General features: G+C 43.7%; 1 protein-coding gene across 2 annotated transcripts in view; it reads left to right on the top strand.

Annotated features, from left to right (window-relative positions):
- LOC147109895 (cell adhesion molecule CEACAM5-like) overlaps window positions 1-19,245 on the top strand; it is a 129,688-nt gene that overhangs the window by 7,358 nt on the left and 103,085 nt on the right. The window contains exons 4-7 of one of the 2 annotated variants that reach the window (XM_086003921.1): window positions 4,042-4,305; window positions 9,850-10,125; window positions 11,661-11,921; window positions 14,503-14,778. In XM_086003921.1, coding sequence (XP_085860047.1) covers window positions 4,042-4,305; window positions 9,850-10,125; window positions 11,661-11,921; window positions 14,503-14,778 — 1,077 coding nt within the window. The remainder of the gene's footprint in view (window positions 1-4,041; window positions 4,306-9,849; window positions 10,126-11,660; window positions 11,922-14,502; window positions 14,779-19,245) is intronic. The other variant, XM_086003922.1, reaches the window with a different exon arrangement.

Here is a 19,245-nt window from a genome sequence, read left to right as displayed (position 1 = left end):
ATATGTACTTTGCAAACAATGTATGGCTACTATGTTAGATTTTGGGTTTAAAATGTATACAATTCTAATTATTTTTATCTTCAGTAGGTTTGATAATATGAGAAAGTTGACTGATGGGGCATATGCAAAATACTAATTTACATTCTGTAATGAGATATATATTCAACTTAATATGAAGATTATATATTACCCATTACAAATGCCATGATCCAGGGTTGTTTTTTCCTTGATTTTGCTGATAAACTATCAGTCATCTTACCAGTAATAGCATCAAGTTAGAATTGACGTAGGACGTGTGAAAGAAAGCTTTAGATTTCATCATCATCACTTCACAGCAATTAATTATTACATCCATTGTTGTAATTGTAATGCAAAGTCACTGATAATGACCATGTTGTAAAAATCTAAGACAAATTACTTTTACCCCCACCAATGGCATCAGAACAAGCTGCACTTGTTAAAATCATATACATCCTCATTTTACAATTGATATTTAATGTAATTAGAATTAGTGTAAAATCTAAAATGGCATAACATCACTCTGTGTCATTCTCTAAAATGAAAATGCAACTGATTTAGAAGTAAGGGAGGCGGCGATGGGGTGTGGTGGTGGTAGATTAGAGTCAAAGTTACAGAGTTATACAGCACAGAAAGAGGCCCTTCGGCCCATCGTGTCCGCGCCGGCCATCAAGCCCTGTCTAATCTAATCCCATTTTCCAGCACTTGGTCCATAGCCTTGTATGCTATGGCATTTCAAGTGCTCATCTAAATGCTTCTTGAATGTTGTGAGGGTTCCTGCCTCTACCACCCTTTCAGGCAGTGAGTTCCAGATTCCAACCACCCTCTGGGTGAAAAAGTTTTTCCTCAAATCCCCTCTGAACCTCCTGCCCCTTACCTTGAAACTATGCCCCCTGGTTATTGACCCCTCTACTAAGGGGAAAAGTTCCTTTTTATCTATCCTATCTATGCCCCTCATAATTTTGTATATCTCAATCAGGTCCCCCCTCAGCCTTCTCTGCTCTAAGGAAACCAACCCCAGCCTGTCCAGAGTCTCCTCATAGCTGAAGCGCTCCAGCCCAGGTAACATCCTGGTGAATCTCCTCTGCACCCTCTCCAATGCAATCACATCCTTCCTATAGTGTGGCAACCAGAACTGCACACAGTATTCCAGCTGTGGCCTAACCAATGTTTTGTACAGCTCCATCATAACCTCCCTGCTCTTGCCTTCATTAGCCAAGGCATAAAATATAAGTATCCCATATGCCTTTTTAACCACCTTATCTACCTATCCTGCTGCCTTCGGGGATCTATGTACATGCACACCAAGGTCTCTCTGATCCTCTGTCCTTCCTAGGGTCCTACCATTCATTGTGTATTCCTTTGCCTTGTTAGTCCTCCCAAAATGCATCACCTCACACTTTTCAGGGTTAAATTCCATTTGCCACTGTTCTGCCCATCTGACCAACCCGTTTATATTATCCTGTAGCCTGAGGCTTCCCTCGTCGCTATTTACCACTCCACCAATTTTCGTGTCATCTGCGAACTTGCTGATCATACCTCCTACATTCATATCTAAATCATTAATGTACACTACAAACAGCAAAGGACCCAGCACGGATCCCTGTGGTACACCACTGGACACAGGCTTCTAGTCACAAAAACAACCTTCAACCATCACCCTCTGCCTCCTGCCACTAAGCCAATTTTGGATCCAATGTGGCAAATTGCCCTGGATCCCATGGGCTCGTACCTTCTTGACCAGTCTCCCATGTGGGTCTTTGTCAAAAGCCTTACTGAAGTCCATGTAGACTACATCAACTGCACTACCCTCATCCACACACCTCATCACCCCCTCTCAAAATTCAATCAAATTGGTTAGACATGATCTCCCCCTAACAAAGCTATGCTGGCTATCCTTGATTAATCCTTGCCTCTCCAAGTGGAGACTGGTTCTGTCCCTCAGAATTTTTTTCAATAATGTCCCTACCACTGATGTTAGGCTCACTGGTTTATCCCTACTACCCTTCTTGAACAATGGTACTATGTTAGCTGTCCTCCAGTCCTCTGGCACCTGCCCTGTGGCCAGAGAGGTTCTGAAAATTTGTGTCAGTGCCCTTGCAATCTCCCATGCCTCACACAGCAGCCTGGGATACATCTCATCTGGGCTGGCAATTTATCCACTTTTAAGCCCACTAAAACCACTAGCACCTCCTCCCTCTCCATACTAATTTGTTCAAGTATTTCACAATCCCCCTGCCTGATTTCTATGCCTACACTGTCCTTCTCCATAGTGAACACAGATGCAAAATATTCATTTAAAACCTCACCTACATCTTCCGGCTCTACACAGAGATTGCCACTTTGGGCCCTACTCTTTCCCTAGTTATCCTCTTGCCATTAATATACTTATAAAACACCTTGGGATTTTCCTTTTATTTTGCCCGCCAGTGTTTTTTCATGTCCCCTCTTGGCTCTCCTAATTTCTTTTTTAAGTACCCCCCTGCACTTTCTATACTCCTCCTTGGGTTTCCACTGTTTTTAGTCCTTTGTATCTGCCAAAAGCCTCTTTTTTCCTAATCCATTCTTGTATATCCCTTGACATCCAGGCTTCCCTGGGCTTTTTGGTCCCACCCTTGACCTTTACGGGAACATGTTGGCGTTGTACTCTCTCTTTCCTTTCTGAAAGACTTCCACTGCTCTGATGTGGATTTTCCTACAAGTAGCTGATCCCAGTCCACTTTGGCCAGATCCTGCATTATCATATTAAAATCAGCCTTCCCCCAATTTAGAACCTTTATTTCCGGTCCATCTTTGTCCTTTTCCATGACTACCTTAGATCTCACCGAATTATGGTCACTGTCACCAAAATGCTCTCCTACTGACACTTCTACCACTTGCCCAGCTACATTCCCTAGAATTAGATCCAGTACCGTATTACTACCTCCTTGATGCTCTGTTTCACTTGATGTATTAATATATAAGCCATTTATATTTTTTACATTCCTTGCAATCTTAATCTCCTTGTCTAGTTTGAAACAGTCTTCACCCTATCCTTACTGAAGTTGAAGATAAATATTTTAGGAAGGAACAGAAAGAAAGAACTTGCATTAATATCATGCCTTTAATGACCCCAGAATGTGCTTCACAGCCGATGAAATAGTTTGAAGTGTAGTCACTGTTTCAATGTATGGAAATATGGCAGCCAATTTGCGCACAGCTGGGTCCCCCAAACAGCAATGATAAAAATGGCCAATTAAACTGTTTGGTGGTGTTGGTTGAGCGATGAATGTTGGCCAAGTCATCGGGAGAAGCCCCGCCTCTGTTTTTGCCATTATTCCTTGGACTTGTTTCCACTTATTTCAATTGTGTTTCTTACTCGGTGGTATAAATTCACCGTAATTCATGCATTACGTATTAAAAAGTTATGACTTCTCTCCCAAGCTTTGTCTCTCTAACAATCTGTACCAGTCCAGCCAAATTACCCCAAAGTCCACCTTCAAAATATTAAGAATCATCATATTACTCTCCATATCCAGATGCGTCTGACACTAAACTCAGTTATGTTATGGTCACTATTTCCAAGATGTTTCCGAACCTTAACTTCCTCAATCATCTCTGGCCATTGTATAAAACATTAATCCAGAGTGCTCTCCCCCCTCATGTGATCATTAATCATCTGGGTAAGACAGCACAGGATGACCATGTCCAGGATATAAACCTTTTTGCTCTTTACTTCTTCAATGTTGAAGAACATTTAAAAAGTAAAATTAAAAACAATGAAAATACTGCAAAGTATGTGCCTGAAAAGTGGCCTTTATTTTGGAACAAAGCTTTGTTTTACATGTGTACTTTAGCTCATCGGTTTGTTTTCATAGTTTATCTCAATATAGTGAATTACATGAGTGATGGATAGAATTAGTGGTGGACTGGTTTGATTGGGCTTTAGTAGGATTTAGTCCTGTAGTGATGGGCTGCATGCTAGTTTTACAATCTGCATTTTCTAAATAAAATCTTACAACCGAACTTGTGCATTTGTTTTAGATGGACCGGAATCTCTTGATATATCCATCAGGCCACAACTTACTTTATACATTTTGGGATCAAATGTGAATTTTTCCTGCTCTGCCGTTTCAAACCCCCCTTCTGAATTTCAGTGGTATCTCAATGGTTCTTCTCTTCAGCAAAATGGACAGCAGCTAATCATTGCTGATATTTCCTTGACTAACACTGGTAATTACACTTGTGAGGCCTTTAACAAAGCAACAAAAATATACAGTGCGACAACAAGGGACCTGGTTGTGGTAGGTACGTAATGATGATATCTAGAGAAGGTAGAAGTGTTGCTGTAACTTGTGAACTTTATTTCTGTTTGTTGTAGTAGTGGTATTGGTAGCAGTAGGAATTGTATATCTCTGTCGACTTGTACACTTGTTTAATTTTGTCCCTCACACATCATATGGTTAGTCTGTCAGTTGTGAAATTATAACAAAAAAGGAAGAAAAAAAGCATCTTTATTCTGTTCATGACTGTATTTTTTTTAATAGATTTTCTGAAAATGAGGTAGTTTCTATAACGGGCAGCCAATCTGCAATGCCAGTTTTACGCCCAGGCAGCAAGTTGAAAACCTACCCCTGTGTGTTTTATTTCATAAACTCACTCATTGGCAAATGTGTACTGACTGGGCAATAGAGGATGTTTAGAGTTAGAGCTGTCTGTTTAGGAAATAATTATTTGTTGAAGGCAAATTGTGTCTGACAAATTTGCTTGAGTTGTTCAACGAAATAATGGAGAGGGTTTATGAAGGTTGTGCAATTGATGTTGAGTATATGGACTTTCAGGAGGCGTTCTATAAAGTGCCTCATAATAGAAGTTAGTAAAGTCAAGGCCCGTGGAATTAAAGGGGGCAGTGGCAGAATGGATACAAAGTTGGCTGAGAGAAAGCAGAGAGTAGTGGTGAACGGTTGCTTTTTAGACTGGGAGGAAGTATACAATGGTGTCCCTAGGGGTCAGCATTAGGACCACTGCTCTTTTTTTAACTATATGAATGATCTGGACTTGGGTATCGGGGTCACAATTTCAACGTTTGCAGATAACACAAAACTCGGAAATGTAGTAAACAGTAAGGAAGATAGTAACAGACTTCAGGAGGACATAGACAGACTGGTGAAATGGGCAGTTGTATGGCATATGAAATTTAACGCAGAAAAGTGTGAAGTGATGCATTTTGGAAGGAAGAATGAGGAGAGGCAATATAAATTAAAGGGTATAATTTTAAAGGGGGTTGCAGGAACAGAGACCTGGGGGTTCACATACACAAAACAAGTCGATAAGGCTGTTTTTAAAAAAAAAAAGCCTACGAGATCCTGAGCTTTATAAATAGGGGCAATACAAAAGCAAAGAAGTTACGCCAAACCTTTCTAAATCACTGGTTAGGCCTCAGGCGTTGGACTCAATTTTAACCCACCAGGATGGGCCGGGGGGGGGGGGTGGTTTAACAGTAAAAGCATCTGGAACCCGACCCCAACACTTCCAGTTTTAATGGAGGTGGGTTGGGGGGTGGGCAACCAGCCCACTCTCAGGAGGCAGATTGATCACTAAAATATTTTAAGGAGGCTGCGTGCCTCCAATTTAATTTAACTTTTAGTTTTAATGTCTGCAGGCCAGGTTCCTTGGCCTTGGGAAACCTGGCAGCTGAAGGGAGGTGTGAAGGGCCGAATCCATCAGGTAAGTGCCTTTACAGCACTGCTTGTGGACCAGAGAGAGCAGAGTGTTTGTCTCCCCACCCACCAAGATTGCCTTCACATGATTGGACCCCCACAATACCCGACTCCCTCCTACCCCATGCGATGTCTGACTCTTTCCCCCCCATGTCAGACTTACCTCTGTTCCAATCCCCGGCTGCCTTCCCAACTGGTAACCAGCCAGACTGCCAGACCGCTGTTTGGGAAACCTATTGAAAAAATTTAAAACAGGTCCTGCCATTAAAATCGGTAGGACTTGCAGGAAATCTGTACTTCTGAGTTTCCCAGCCTCAGTCCTCCCCTTCGCTCCCTTCCTGCCTTGCAGTTATTGTCGGGGCTTTTGTGTCCAATTCTGAGCAACACTCTTTAGGAAGGATGTCAATGCTTTGGATAGGATGCAGAGGAAATTTACTAGAATGATACCAGGGATGAAGGACTTCAGTTATGTGGAGAGACTAGAGAAGCTGGGATTGTTCTCCTTAGAGCAGAGAAGGTTAAGGGGAAATAACATCCTTGTGTTCAAAATTATAATGGGTTTTGGTAGAGTAAATAGGGAGAAACTGTTGCCACTGGCAGGAGGGTCAGTAACCAGAGGACACAGATTTAAGATAATTGGCAAAAGAACCAGGGGAGAGGAGGAAACTTTTTCTATGCAGCGAGTTAAGATCTGGAAGACACTGCCTGAAAGGGAAGTGGAAGCAGATTCAATAGTAACTTTCAAAAGGGAATTGGATAAATACTGAAAAGGGAACATTTGCAGGACTATGTGGAAAGAGCAGGGGTGAGGGTGATTCATTGATTAACTCTTTCCTTGGAACAGAGGAGGCTGAGGGGAGACCTTATTGAGGTGTACAAAATTATGAGGGGCATTGATAAAGTGGATAGAAAGGACCTATTTCCCTTAGCAGAGGGGTCAAAAACCAGGGGGCACAGATTTAAAGTAATTGATGGAAGGTTTAGAGCGGATTTGAGGGGAAATTTCTTCACGCAGAGGGTTGTGGGGGTCTGGAACTCACTGCCTGAAAGGGTGGTAGAGGCAGGAAACCTAACCACATTTAAAAAGTACTTGGATGTGCAGTTGGGATGCTCTAACCTGCAGGGCTATGGACCAAGAGCTGGGAAGTGGGATTAGGCTGGATAGCTCTTGGATGGCCGGCGTGGACACGATGGGTCGAAATGGCCTCCTTCCATGCTGTAGCTTTCTATGAATCAGGTTTAGATCCAACTCCTGAGCCTCACTGGGAAACCCCCCCCCCCCCGCCCCCAATATGAAAATTGCAAACATTTTTGAGTTCACATTGACTGCAGTATAACTCCACTCCACAGCATGCCACATTTTAAAACTGGCAAAGAAAATTTTAGTACTTCTGATGGAATTCTTTTAATGCTATCCATGTTTTTGACCAAGCTTGGAGACATCTATCCTAACTCTCCCAACATGGTTCAGTATCCATTCTTTTCATTTTTTTTTGTTTCTCCACCCCTCTGTAAAGTGATTGTTATTGATGCTGTTCTTTCTCTCCTCTTTCTCCTCAGTACTCTCCTTTAAAACACTAAAAATTGACAGCTTGGGGACTGGAGCTATGCACTTGTTAACAAGCCCTTTTGTGGCTGAGTTCTAGTGCCAGCTGCAGAACGATGCAGTCAGAAGTATAACTCCAGTCTGCCAACAATGCTCATACTCTACAGATAGCAGTTAGCTACAGTATAACTTCAGTTGGAGTATCCTTGGCCAATGAATCTTTGACTGGTTTGTATCACGGCATCAATATATTTGCATACAACTGCACTCAATTTTTGTGCCACTCACAGCTTCCAGTAAACAACATTGGACATCACAGGAGTGAGGTGCTAATTGGTTCAAACTGCCATACAATACATGAAGATGTAACATCCTTGTGTTCAAATCTCTCCATGGCCTTGTTCATCCCTATCTCTGTAACCCCCTCAGCCCTACAGCCCTCTTAGAACTCTGCGTTCCTCCAATTCTGCCCCCTGGTGTATCCCCGATTTCCTTCGCTGCACCATTGGCGGCCGTGCCTTCAGCTGCCAAGGCTCTAAGCTCTGCAATTCCCTCCCGAAACCTTTCCACTTGCCTACCTCTCCTTCAAGACGCTCCTTAAAACCTACCTCTTTGACCAAGGTTTTAATCACCTGTCCTAATACTTACATATGTCACATTTTGTCTGATAACACTCCTGTGAAGCGCCTTAAGACATTTTACTATGTATAAAAGGCATTATATAAATGGAAGTTGTTGATGTGCTGTTTGCTAAGCTCACCAGCGCATCAACTTTGGAATGGAGCAAAACATCCAATCGCAAAGGTTGCAGGCTTCTATCAATTGGCAGCATTCCTCAGGGTTTAAGGAATAATGAATTGGAGAGGTGAGAGTAACTGATCTACACCAAGGCAGCACCTGACTAAGTATGACACCAAGGAGCCCTAGTGAAACTGAGGTCAAAGAGAAAATCTCCAGTGGAGTTATACCAGATACACAGAAAAAGCAAGTGGTTGTCAGAGGCCCAGGGATATCACTGCAGGAGTTCCTCGGGGCAGCATCCTCGACCCAACCATCTCCAGCTGCTTTATCAAGCATCTTCCCACTCCCTTAAGGTCAGGGACAGGGTTGTTCACTGACGATTCCACAATGTCCAGCTCCATTAACTTCTCCTCTGATAATGCAGCTGCCTGTGCCATCTTGCAGCAGAACCTGGACAACATTTAGGCTTGGGCTGACAAGTGTCAGGCAACACTCAGACTGTATATATTTTTTTTATTCATTCATAGGATGTGGGCGTCGCTGGCAAGGCCAGCATTTATTGCCCGTCCTTAGTTGTCCTTGAGAAGGTAGTAGTGAGCCGCCACCTTGAACCGCTGCAGTCAGTGTGGTGAAGGTACTCCCACAGTGCTGTTGGGGAGGGAGGTCATACAGTGCCATACAGTGGCTATCTACAACAAGGAAAAGCCTAACCACTTCCACATGGCATTCAATAAACCACCATCACTGAATTTCCCTCTGTCAAAATCTTATGAATCAACATTGTCCCAGAAGCTTAACTGGATCAGGAATATCAACAATGTGACTACAGAAGAATGGCAAGGGCTGGGTACTCAGCAGTAAGAGGCACACCTACTGACCACTCAAAACCATCTACAAGGTTCGAGTCAGCAATATGATGAAATGCTCACTGTTCACCTGGATGGGTGCAGATGCACACTCAAGAAACTCAGTGCCAGGCCAGGCCAGGCCAGATCAGTCTGCTTTGTCAGCATTCTTGTCACTGGACTCAACAGCCATGCATTAACCACCATCACAATGTGTTGTGGCTATCTACAGAGTACACTGCAACAATTCATCAGGCACAATGGCAATTCCCAGCCCCGTGACTGAGAAAGACGAGCAGAAGTATCACGTGAACACCACCTCCAAGTCCAAGTCACACACCATCCTGACTTGGGCAAATATCACTGTTCCTTTATTGACACTGGGTCAAAATCCTGGAATTCTCTGCCTCACATCAGACATCTATCACCATGACTACAGTGGCTTAAGAAGAGGGCTTACCAGCACCTTGTCAGGGTAACTAGCAATGGACAAGAGGTGGGGCCTTATGAACACTGCCCACCTCCCAAGAAGAAATAATGAAAAGTGGAAAACATACACTCCTATCTATACCTTTTCTATTGATTCACATTTTACTTTTCTGTACATATTATTTACCTCCACTCAGTTCACATGATATCTACTTTTTAAAATTAAAATATAGATGAGCATCATAAATTATAGCATAAAATATATTTATTGCCATTTCTATTATTCTCAATATATGGAGCTACAAAGCTGTACATGCTGCATCTTTACTATGACATCCCATTGGAGAAGCATTTAAATGATTGTAAATTAATGATGAATATAACATGTATTCAATACAAATGATTCCACATTCTGTTATACTGTATTAAGTTATATCCACGTATCATGATAAAATATTCAAAGCAATTCAGGCATGAGACCGTACAGATATATTCTTTGAAAGCTACTAACTGAATCCTGCTCCCTCCACATTATATTACAAACAATTAATAATCTGCTGTGTTTTGACAGAACCTGTTTCTCAGCCTACTATTTCATCCAATGACACCAACCCAGTAGAATACAATGACACAGTGGCTCTGACATGCCATGCATCAGGGACAGCAGTTTCATATCAGTGGCTGAAGGACAATAAGACTATTAACCCTGGTGATAGGATTGCTCTGAGTAGCGATAACAGCACCCTAACTGTATCTGGAGTGTTGAGATCTGATGAAGGATTCACGTGCTATGGGTACAACCTGATTAATGGAAACACAAGTGATCCATATCTACTAAACGTTAGCTGTAAGTGTCACAACAAATCACTTAAGTACCTCATTTGATTTAATTGATTTTTAAACCTGCTGATTTTGACACTGCAACATTTGAAACAATGCTTCGTGTCTCTGTGAAATTATACTGAATGTCACTTTCATTCGGTTTGATTAGACATGACATAGTTGACTGATGGAAGTGACAGCAGGTCCTGCTGTCCCATTTCAAAACCAGTTTACATTTTGTATTGACCAATATAGTTGAAACTAAAAATGAATAATCCTTCTTGATTATGTATTACGTATGGATCCCAGACCACAATTGTTTCTTTAGCATTTTTCTGAATATCTGTCAGTCACCTTTTGTTGATCTAATCAAATTATAAATAAATAAGTATGAAAACAAGCTTTCTTTCAGTGCTCACATCTCTCGGCAATTAACCACACAATTACTCTAGTCACAATTCAAAGTCACCTGTGAGAAATCTCTCATCAAGACTGTAAAATTAATTACAATTGTCAAATTAACTTATTGAAGCCACCTGAACATTGACTTTGCAATACAAGTCCTTAAAATTGACTTAATGATCATTTTACTTATTTACATAGAAACATAGAAGATAGGAGCAGGAGTAGGCCATTCGAGCCTGCTCCGCCTTTCAACGAGATCATGGCTGATCATCCAAACCCTAGCACCCGGTCCCTACACCGACAGCCATCCCACCCAAGCCCTATCCAGTTCAATTCCTATAATCCTCCTGAATTAGCTGACCTCAGACAAGGGTATTAATTCGGGGGAATTGTGGATATTGAACAGGGATTGAAGTAATTGGCTTCAACATCTTGAATTCAGGAGAGGAAAATTGGATAGGATCGCCGTCCCAGATCATTGAAATTCTCGTGCATGGACTTGCATTGATAGAATTACTTTGGACAATGATGCTCTCCACAATTGAAAACACTCGTTGCCCAGGCTCGCATTGCTAATAGTGATCACTTTCTGGGGATTAACAGGTGGAAGCCTAAAACAGAAATGAGGTCATGTTTACAGGATGGAGAGCAAATTCGCCAAGTGAAAGAAAAGCATGCATTTATCTTTAAATCTCAACTACTTAAAGATATCAACACCCTGTAATTACGTTTTGGGATGGAATTTGACAAATTGAAAAAATGTTGTTGACAGGTAGAAAAATCTAAATCTGAACAAGGAACGGACTATTTAAAAAGAGTAAAGAAACGAATGTAAAATAATTAATTCTGTGGTGTATTTTCAAACATGTTGCCAAACAGTAATCAGAGCTCTGTAATGTACCAGCAATTACTGCCGAGGATGAGCCATGACCTACATTGGCTGGAATTAGTTTGTTTTCAGACCTGTCTTTTATTTTGATATAAATATGACTAGCTCGTAGCAGGTAGAATTAGTAGTTAGTTATTAGTAGTAGGTATAATTAGTAGTGGAGTGGCTTCACTGGAATTTAGTCCTGTGGTGATGGGCTGCATGCTAGTTTTACAGTCTACTGTTTCTAAATAAAATATTGCAACCGACCTGTGCGTTTGTTTTAGATGGACCGGAATCCCTTAATATATCCATGAGCCCAGAACGTGCGTTATACATTTTGGGGTCAAACGTGAATTTTTCTTGTTCTGCCGTTTCAAACCCCCCTTCTGAATTTCAGTGGCATCTCAATGGTGCTTTTCAACAAAATGGACAGCAGCTAATCATTGCTGATATTTCCTTGCATAACACTGGTAATTACACGTGTGAGGCCTTTAACAATGCAACAAAAAGATACAGTGCGACAACAAGGGACATGGTTGTGGTAGGTACGTAATATATCCAGAGAAGGTAGAAGTGTTCCTTTTTCTTGTGGTGTACATTATTTTTGTTTTAATGTTCTACGTGTCTAAATAGAGAAATCGTATTCACCAATTGTTTTATTAAATACCTTATTGTATGGTATTTTCAAGTATTAAGTAATGTATAGTAGGCAATAGTAATACAAATTTACATACTATTTGTGCATGCAGTAATCATTGTTTAATTTCAAAGTCAGCTGAAGTCATGAACTACATGGTATGGTCAGATAACAACTTTAATTGGATCAACAATATTAATACCAACAAAGTAAATTGTTCTGTTTCCAGCAAAAAATAGTTGTTGATGAGTTTTTATTTTTTGTATGATCATGGGTCCATTATCATTTGATAACTAAAACAGAAAGAAATGGTGTAATTTTTCTTCAGTGTTGACTCACTGTTTTGCTTCAATATTATCCTTGCAAACATCACTATTGCTAGCATTTTCATTTCGGTAACTTTTACTTGACTGCTAAATATGGCAACATTTGCTTCATTAATATTCTAATCCAGATTTGTTTCCTCATTTGAATCTTGTTCTTCTGAAAATTTAAACATGAATAACGTGCAAATCTGTAAATTGTATTCCCCTGTAAGGTTCCTGATTGACAAATTATTTAAATGCATTCAGGTGGAAGTGTTATCAGGCTAAAATGCTGGCTTGTACAATTCTCAAGTAGGTAAAAAGTGAGAAAATCCATCATTCTGCACTACAGTCAGCAAAGGAGAAGGAAGAGTCGGTGTCAAAGCCATGTAAACCTGCTTTGTGCAATTGTAAGCAGTCCTCACCGAACACAGCTCCCATAGGGCATGGTGACCCTCAGCAGAACCCCCAATGACAGTGAACGTACTAAAACAAAATGAACTGATGTCTGATTTGTCACACAGTTCATTTTTGTATGCAAGTTATTCACCGATTCTTTTCATTCCTGTGTTTCTAAAACTAAAACTTGAAATCTCCCCATCTGCATATTAAAATTGCTGAGTTTGCAGCTGAGAATTCAATTATTTTACACGGTGTCAGTCGTGGCTCAGTGGTAGCAGTCTCGCCTCTGAGGTAGAAGGTCATGGGTTCAAGTCCCAGTTCAAGACTTGAGCACAATCTGGGCTGACAGATCAATGCAATACTGAGGGAGAGCTGCACGGTCGGTGGTGCTGTCTTAGATCCAGTCTGCCTTCTCAGTTGGATGTAAAAGATCCCATGGCACTATTCGAGAAAGAGCAAATGAGTTCTTCCAGTGTACTGGCCAACATTTATCTCTCAACCAAACACCACTAAAAGAGTTTATCTAATTACTATTTGTGGGACGTGTCACAAATTGACTGCCACATCTCCCTACATTACAACAGTAACTACACTTCAAAACGACTTAATTGGCTGCGAAGCACTTTACGATGCCCTGAAGTCGTTAAGGACGCTTTATAAAATGCAAGCACATTCTTTCTATTTTTAAAAGAAAAGGATGGCCTTAAATGGGAGAGAAATACAAGTCTCAGGAACATATGAATCAATAGTGAAGTGAAACAATTTTCAAATCAACCCCGACTTCATACATTGGCGGTGTGTGGGCTACCATTAGAAGTTGACAGATTGCTATCATCTAGGATTGAGCTGAGGACTGTTATGGAGGGTTCCACTGAGGGCTGTTGTAGAGTGGATTGAGCTAAGGGCTGGAGTAGATTCCGGCTGCTGGCATCAGCGGTAGCTGTGACAATGTAAACAGTATTTGCTGAAACTGCCACGGGAGGCACATCGTCCCTACAATAACGTCGGGATACACTAACATTTCTTAAAGGAAAGTTCAACATTGCCCCTGAGGGAATCCGCACCACTTACAGAGAATTTCTTTTTAACAGTGTTTTGGAAGCGTTAACAGCTCCATGACGCAGGTTTCTTTTATTTTCCTTATGTAGTCTTTTACCCTTTAATACCATGGAGGGATCTAGCAAAGAATGTCAACACATTTTTCAGTAAAATGAATTTCTTCAGGTGTTAATTAATCATTTCTCCATTTGCCTTTACACAACGTGGAAAAATCTCGATCCAAATGTACTGTTGCCTCTTTGTTTGAATATCCGATTTGTTGTCTTCCATCCACATTAATACATGACGTCTTTGCTCCATAAGGTACGGACTAATAGCTGGTCAGATTCCAGCATTTTACATCATCTTCGTTTACTTTTACACTTTTTGTAAGCTGATTCACACATGACAACTATGTTGTACTAATTAGGCATACATCCACACTGCAGATAAACGTGAAGCGTCACAATGTAAACCTATTTTATTTTCAGAATGATAGTAATAACAGAGGGCCAAGTTGATGGAGTACAAATTCGATTTCCCTGCTGCACAGTGTCTGAATCGCAGATATCAACTTATGGAACTTGCACACTGTAAGCTGAAAGTACCACCATAATTATTTCACATAAGAACACACAGATAAAAGTTCAGTGCATAAATGCTGACGTTAGAATCTGGAGCTAAATCCACCATCCTCCAAGTTGACTTTTCAAGTGCGCTAACTAATCTCCTGTGTTTTGACAGAGCCTGTTTCCAAGCCTAATGTTACAGCCAATGCCACCAACCCAGTAGAATACAATGACACCGTGGCTCTGACGTGTTTCGCATCAGGCACAGCAGTTTCATATCTGTGGCTTGAGGACAATAGCACAATTATTCCTGATAACAGGTTTGGTCTAAATGATGATAATAGCACCCTCACTATATCTGGAGTTTTACGGTCTGATGGAGGATTCACGTGCTATGCATACGACTCTAATAGCGGAATGACAAGTGACCTATATCATCTAAATGTTAGCTGTAAGTGTCCCAACCGATCATTATTTTAATCGTTTATTACCAATCCTACTGAATTTGTGATTGTGAAAGACGGTTTGTTCTTTTGCATTCAGTAAGGTTTATTTATTGAAACGTGTATGCAGATAGTTTACCACTTCTACAATACCGAGGTTAATTTGCTGTGAGCTTATTTACTTTAAAACTCAAATTTATTCAAGTATATTTCTTTGAGACAGGACTGGTAATAAAAATAATATTCACTAATGAGTAGTGGCGTTGGTCAGTTTGTGTTGTATATACATGTTTATTTACAATACAATCTAAAATGAAAACTCTCTTGGCGGTGCACACTAATGTGCTATAATTCCCAGATGACACTGCCCACTGCTATTCAGTCTTAACACTGCTGATGCCAGGTGATTTAATTTATACGTGCTTAAAGTAAGTAGTATCAGAATAGTTTTGCATTACTTCAGTGGCAGCTTGGGATTAAATTGCATTTTGATGTTTGCCATGAAGGCCCCAAAAATTTGAAATTCATATTGATTGGGAAAGAGAATCATAATTGAGCAAATCAAAAAACAAATTTTGTAGAAATTTTATTTCAGCACTATAAATTGTGATCCAACGTTGCTGCAAAATGTGCACAGCAGGTTTTTACAGATAACGCATTTTGACAGAATTGGCAGTTACCCAAATTCCAGCTCGCTACAGGAAGCGGATCTTGTCCATCCCTAAACTTCAAAGAGATATACGTTGAACAAGAGTTACTGGATAGCAGCAGAAGCAGGAAACTCTGACGATTTGGCCACTTTTAACTCCAGTGCCAGCACTCCTACCCTGGCTGAGCTCAGCTGGTTTGGCAAAGACCAGGGGCTTGAAATTGATGCAGACAAGCTGCACTGCTAGAAGTGTGGAGGGGCAAGACTTGCAGCTGCCACCGTGACCTTGTATTGGCTTCATCCCAAATCATTGTGGTGCTCTGCAGCTCTGTAACGAGCGGGGGAACAGCCACTGAGGCCAAAATAGCGAATTTTCCAAAATTCTCTTTGAAATGCTTCATTGCCACTTTTCTAATGCCAATTGATTTCACTGCAGTCAATTGCTACTTGGAAACTGGCATTGGACACTCACCCTTACACACTGGGAAACTGGCATTGGAACCCCACCCCTACACACTGGGAAACTGGCATTGGACCCCCACCCCTACACACTGGGAAACTGGCACTGGACCCTTACCCCTACACACTGGGAAACTGGCATTGGACCCCCACACCTACACACTGGGAAACTGGCATTGGACCCCCACCCCTACACACTGGGAAACTGGCACTGGACCCCCACCCCTACACACTGGGAAACTGGCACTGGACCCTTACCCCCCCTACACACTGGGAAACTGGCATTGGACCCCCACCCCTACACACTGGGAAACTGGCATTGGACCCTCACCCCTACACACTGGGAAACTGGCATTGGACCCTCACCCCTACACACTGGGGAAACTGGCATTGGACACCCACCCCTACACACTGGGAAACTGGCATTGGACCCCCTCCCCTACACACTGGGAAAACTGGCAGTGGACCCCCTCCCCTACACACTGGGAAACTGGCATTGGACCCTTACCCCTACACCCTGGGGAAACTGGCATTGGCCCCCACCCCTACACACTGGGAAACTGGCATTGGACACCCACACATACACACTGGGAAACTGGCATTGGAACCTCGCACCTACACACTGGGATACTGGCATTGGACCCCTACCCCTACACACTGGGAATCAGGCATTGGACCCCCACCCCTACACACTGGGAAACTGGCATTGGACCCTCACCCCTACACACTGGGGAACTGACATTGGACCCTCACCACTACACACTGGGAATCAGGCATTGGACCCCTACCCCTACACACTGGGAAACTGGCATTGGACCCTCACACCTACACACTGGGAAACTGGCATTGGACCCTCACCCCTACACACTGGGAAGCTGGCATTGGACTCCCACCCCTACACACTGGGAAACTGGCATTGGACCCTTACCCCTACACACTGGGAAAACTGGCAGTGGAACCCCTCCCCTACACACTGGGAAAACTGGCAGTGGACCCCCTCCCCTACACACTGGGAAACTGGCATTGGACCCTCACCCCTACACACTGGGAAACTGGCACTGGTCCCCCACCCCTACACACTGGGGAAACTGGCATTGGACCCTCACCCCTACACACTGGGAAACTGGCATTGGACACCCACCCCTACACACTGGGAAACTGGCATTGGACACCCACACATACACACTGGGAAACTGGCATTGGAACCTCGCACCTACACACTGGGATACTGGCATTGGACCCCTACCCCTACACACTGGGAATCAGGCATTGGACCCCCACCCCTACACACTGGGAAACTGGCATTGGACCCTCACCCCTACACACTGGGGAACTGACATTGGACCCTCACCACTACACACTGGGAATCAGGCATTGGACCCTCACACCTACACACTGGGAAACTGGCATTGGACCCTCACCCCTACACACTGGGGAACTGACATTGGACCCTCACCACTACACACTGGGAAACTGGCATTGGACCCTCACACCTACACACTGGGGAACTGACATTGGACCCTCACCCCTACACACTGGGAATCAGGCATTGGACCCCCACCCCTACACACTGGGAAACTGGCATTGGACCCTCACCCCTACACACTGGGGAACTGACATTGGACCCTCACCACTACACACTGGGAAACTGGCATTGGACCCTCACACCTACACACTGGGAAACTGGCATTGGACCCTCACCCCTACACACTGGGGGACTGGCCTTGGACCCTCACCCCTACACACTGGGGGACTGGCCTTGGACCCTCACCCCTACACACTGGGGAACTGGAATTGGACCCCCACCCCTACACACTGGGAAACTGGCATTGGACCCCCACCCCTACACACTGGGAAACTGGCATTGGAACCCCACCCCTACACACTGGGAAACTGGCATTGGACCCTCACCCCTACACACTGGGGGACTGGCCTTGGACCCTCACCCCTACACACTGGGGAACTGGAATTGGACCCCCACCCCTACACACTGGGAAACTGGCATTGGACCCCCACCCCTACACACTGGGAAACTGGCATTGGAACCCCACCCCTACACACTGGGAAGCTGGCATTGGACTCCCACCCCTACACACTGGGAAACTGTCATTGGACCCTTACCCCTACACACTGGGAAAACTGGCAGTGGAACCCCTCCCCTACACACTGGGAAAACTGGCAGTGGACCCCCTCCCCTACACACTGGGAAACTGGCATTGGACCCTCACCCCTACACACTGGGAAACTGGCACTGGTCCCCCACCCCTACACACTGGGGAAACTGGCATTGGACCCTCACCCCTACACACTGGGAAACTGGCATTGGACACCCACCCCTACACACTGGGAAACTGGCATCGGACCCCACTCCGACACACTGGGAAACTGGCATTGGACCCCCACCCCTACACACTGGGGAAACTGGCATTTGACTTCCACCCCTACACACTGGGAAACTGGCACTGGACCCCCACCCCTACACACTGGGAATCTGGCATTGGACCCCCACCCCTACACACTGGGAAACTGGCATTGGACACCCACCCCTACACACGGGGAAACTGGCATTGGACCGTCACCCCTACACACTGGGGAACTGGCATTGGACCCCCACCCCTACACACTGGGAAACTGGCATTGGACACTCACCCCTACACACTGGGAAACTGGCATTGGACCAAACCCCTACACACTGGGAAACTGGCATTGGACTCCCACCACTACACACTGGGAAGCTGGCATTGGACCCCCACCCCTACACACTGGGAAACTGGCATTGGACTCCCACCACTACACACTGGGAAACTGGCATTGGACCCCCACCCCTACACACTGGGAAGCTGGCATTGGACTCCCACCCCTACACACTGGGAAACTGGCATTGGACTCCCACCACTACACACTGGGAAACTGGCATTGGACCCCCACCCCTACACACTGGGAAGCTGGCATTGGACCCCCACCCCTACACACTGGGAAACTGGCATTGGACCCCCACCCCTACACACTGGGAAGCTGGGACCCAACCAATACATTGGAGTAGTGATTACACCTGCTTCATTTAAGTGTACTTTAAATTGGTGTCAGCAAAGACAGAACTGGCAGGATTTCTGTCAGAGGATACCTTTCCACCAGTCCTGCCTCTGAATGATGTCACAGTAGAATTTGCTTAAATGAAAGGAGACGTGTCAGAAACAGGTACCGCCCCAAACTGCACTCTGATACCAGGCACCCAACCCAAGAATTTCAAAGCCCAGTTAGCTAATTTGGGTCTGACTTAATCTAAACGGCTCACCATGTAATTACTCATCATACTGGGTGCAGGGGGGTTAACTGTTCTTGCAAAATCAAAGGAAATGTAAATCTA

Source organism: Somniosus microcephalus, chromosome 12 (assembly GCF_052327205.1).
Source record: "Somniosus microcephalus isolate GS21.2 chromosome 12, FLI_Smic_1.0, whole genome shotgun sequence".
NCBI lineage: Eukaryota > Metazoa > Chordata > Chondrichthyes > Squaliformes > Somniosidae > Somniosus > Somniosus microcephalus.
The sequence above is the reverse complement of the archived record's forward strand: the minus strand, read 5'-3'. Positions and strand labels throughout refer to the sequence as shown.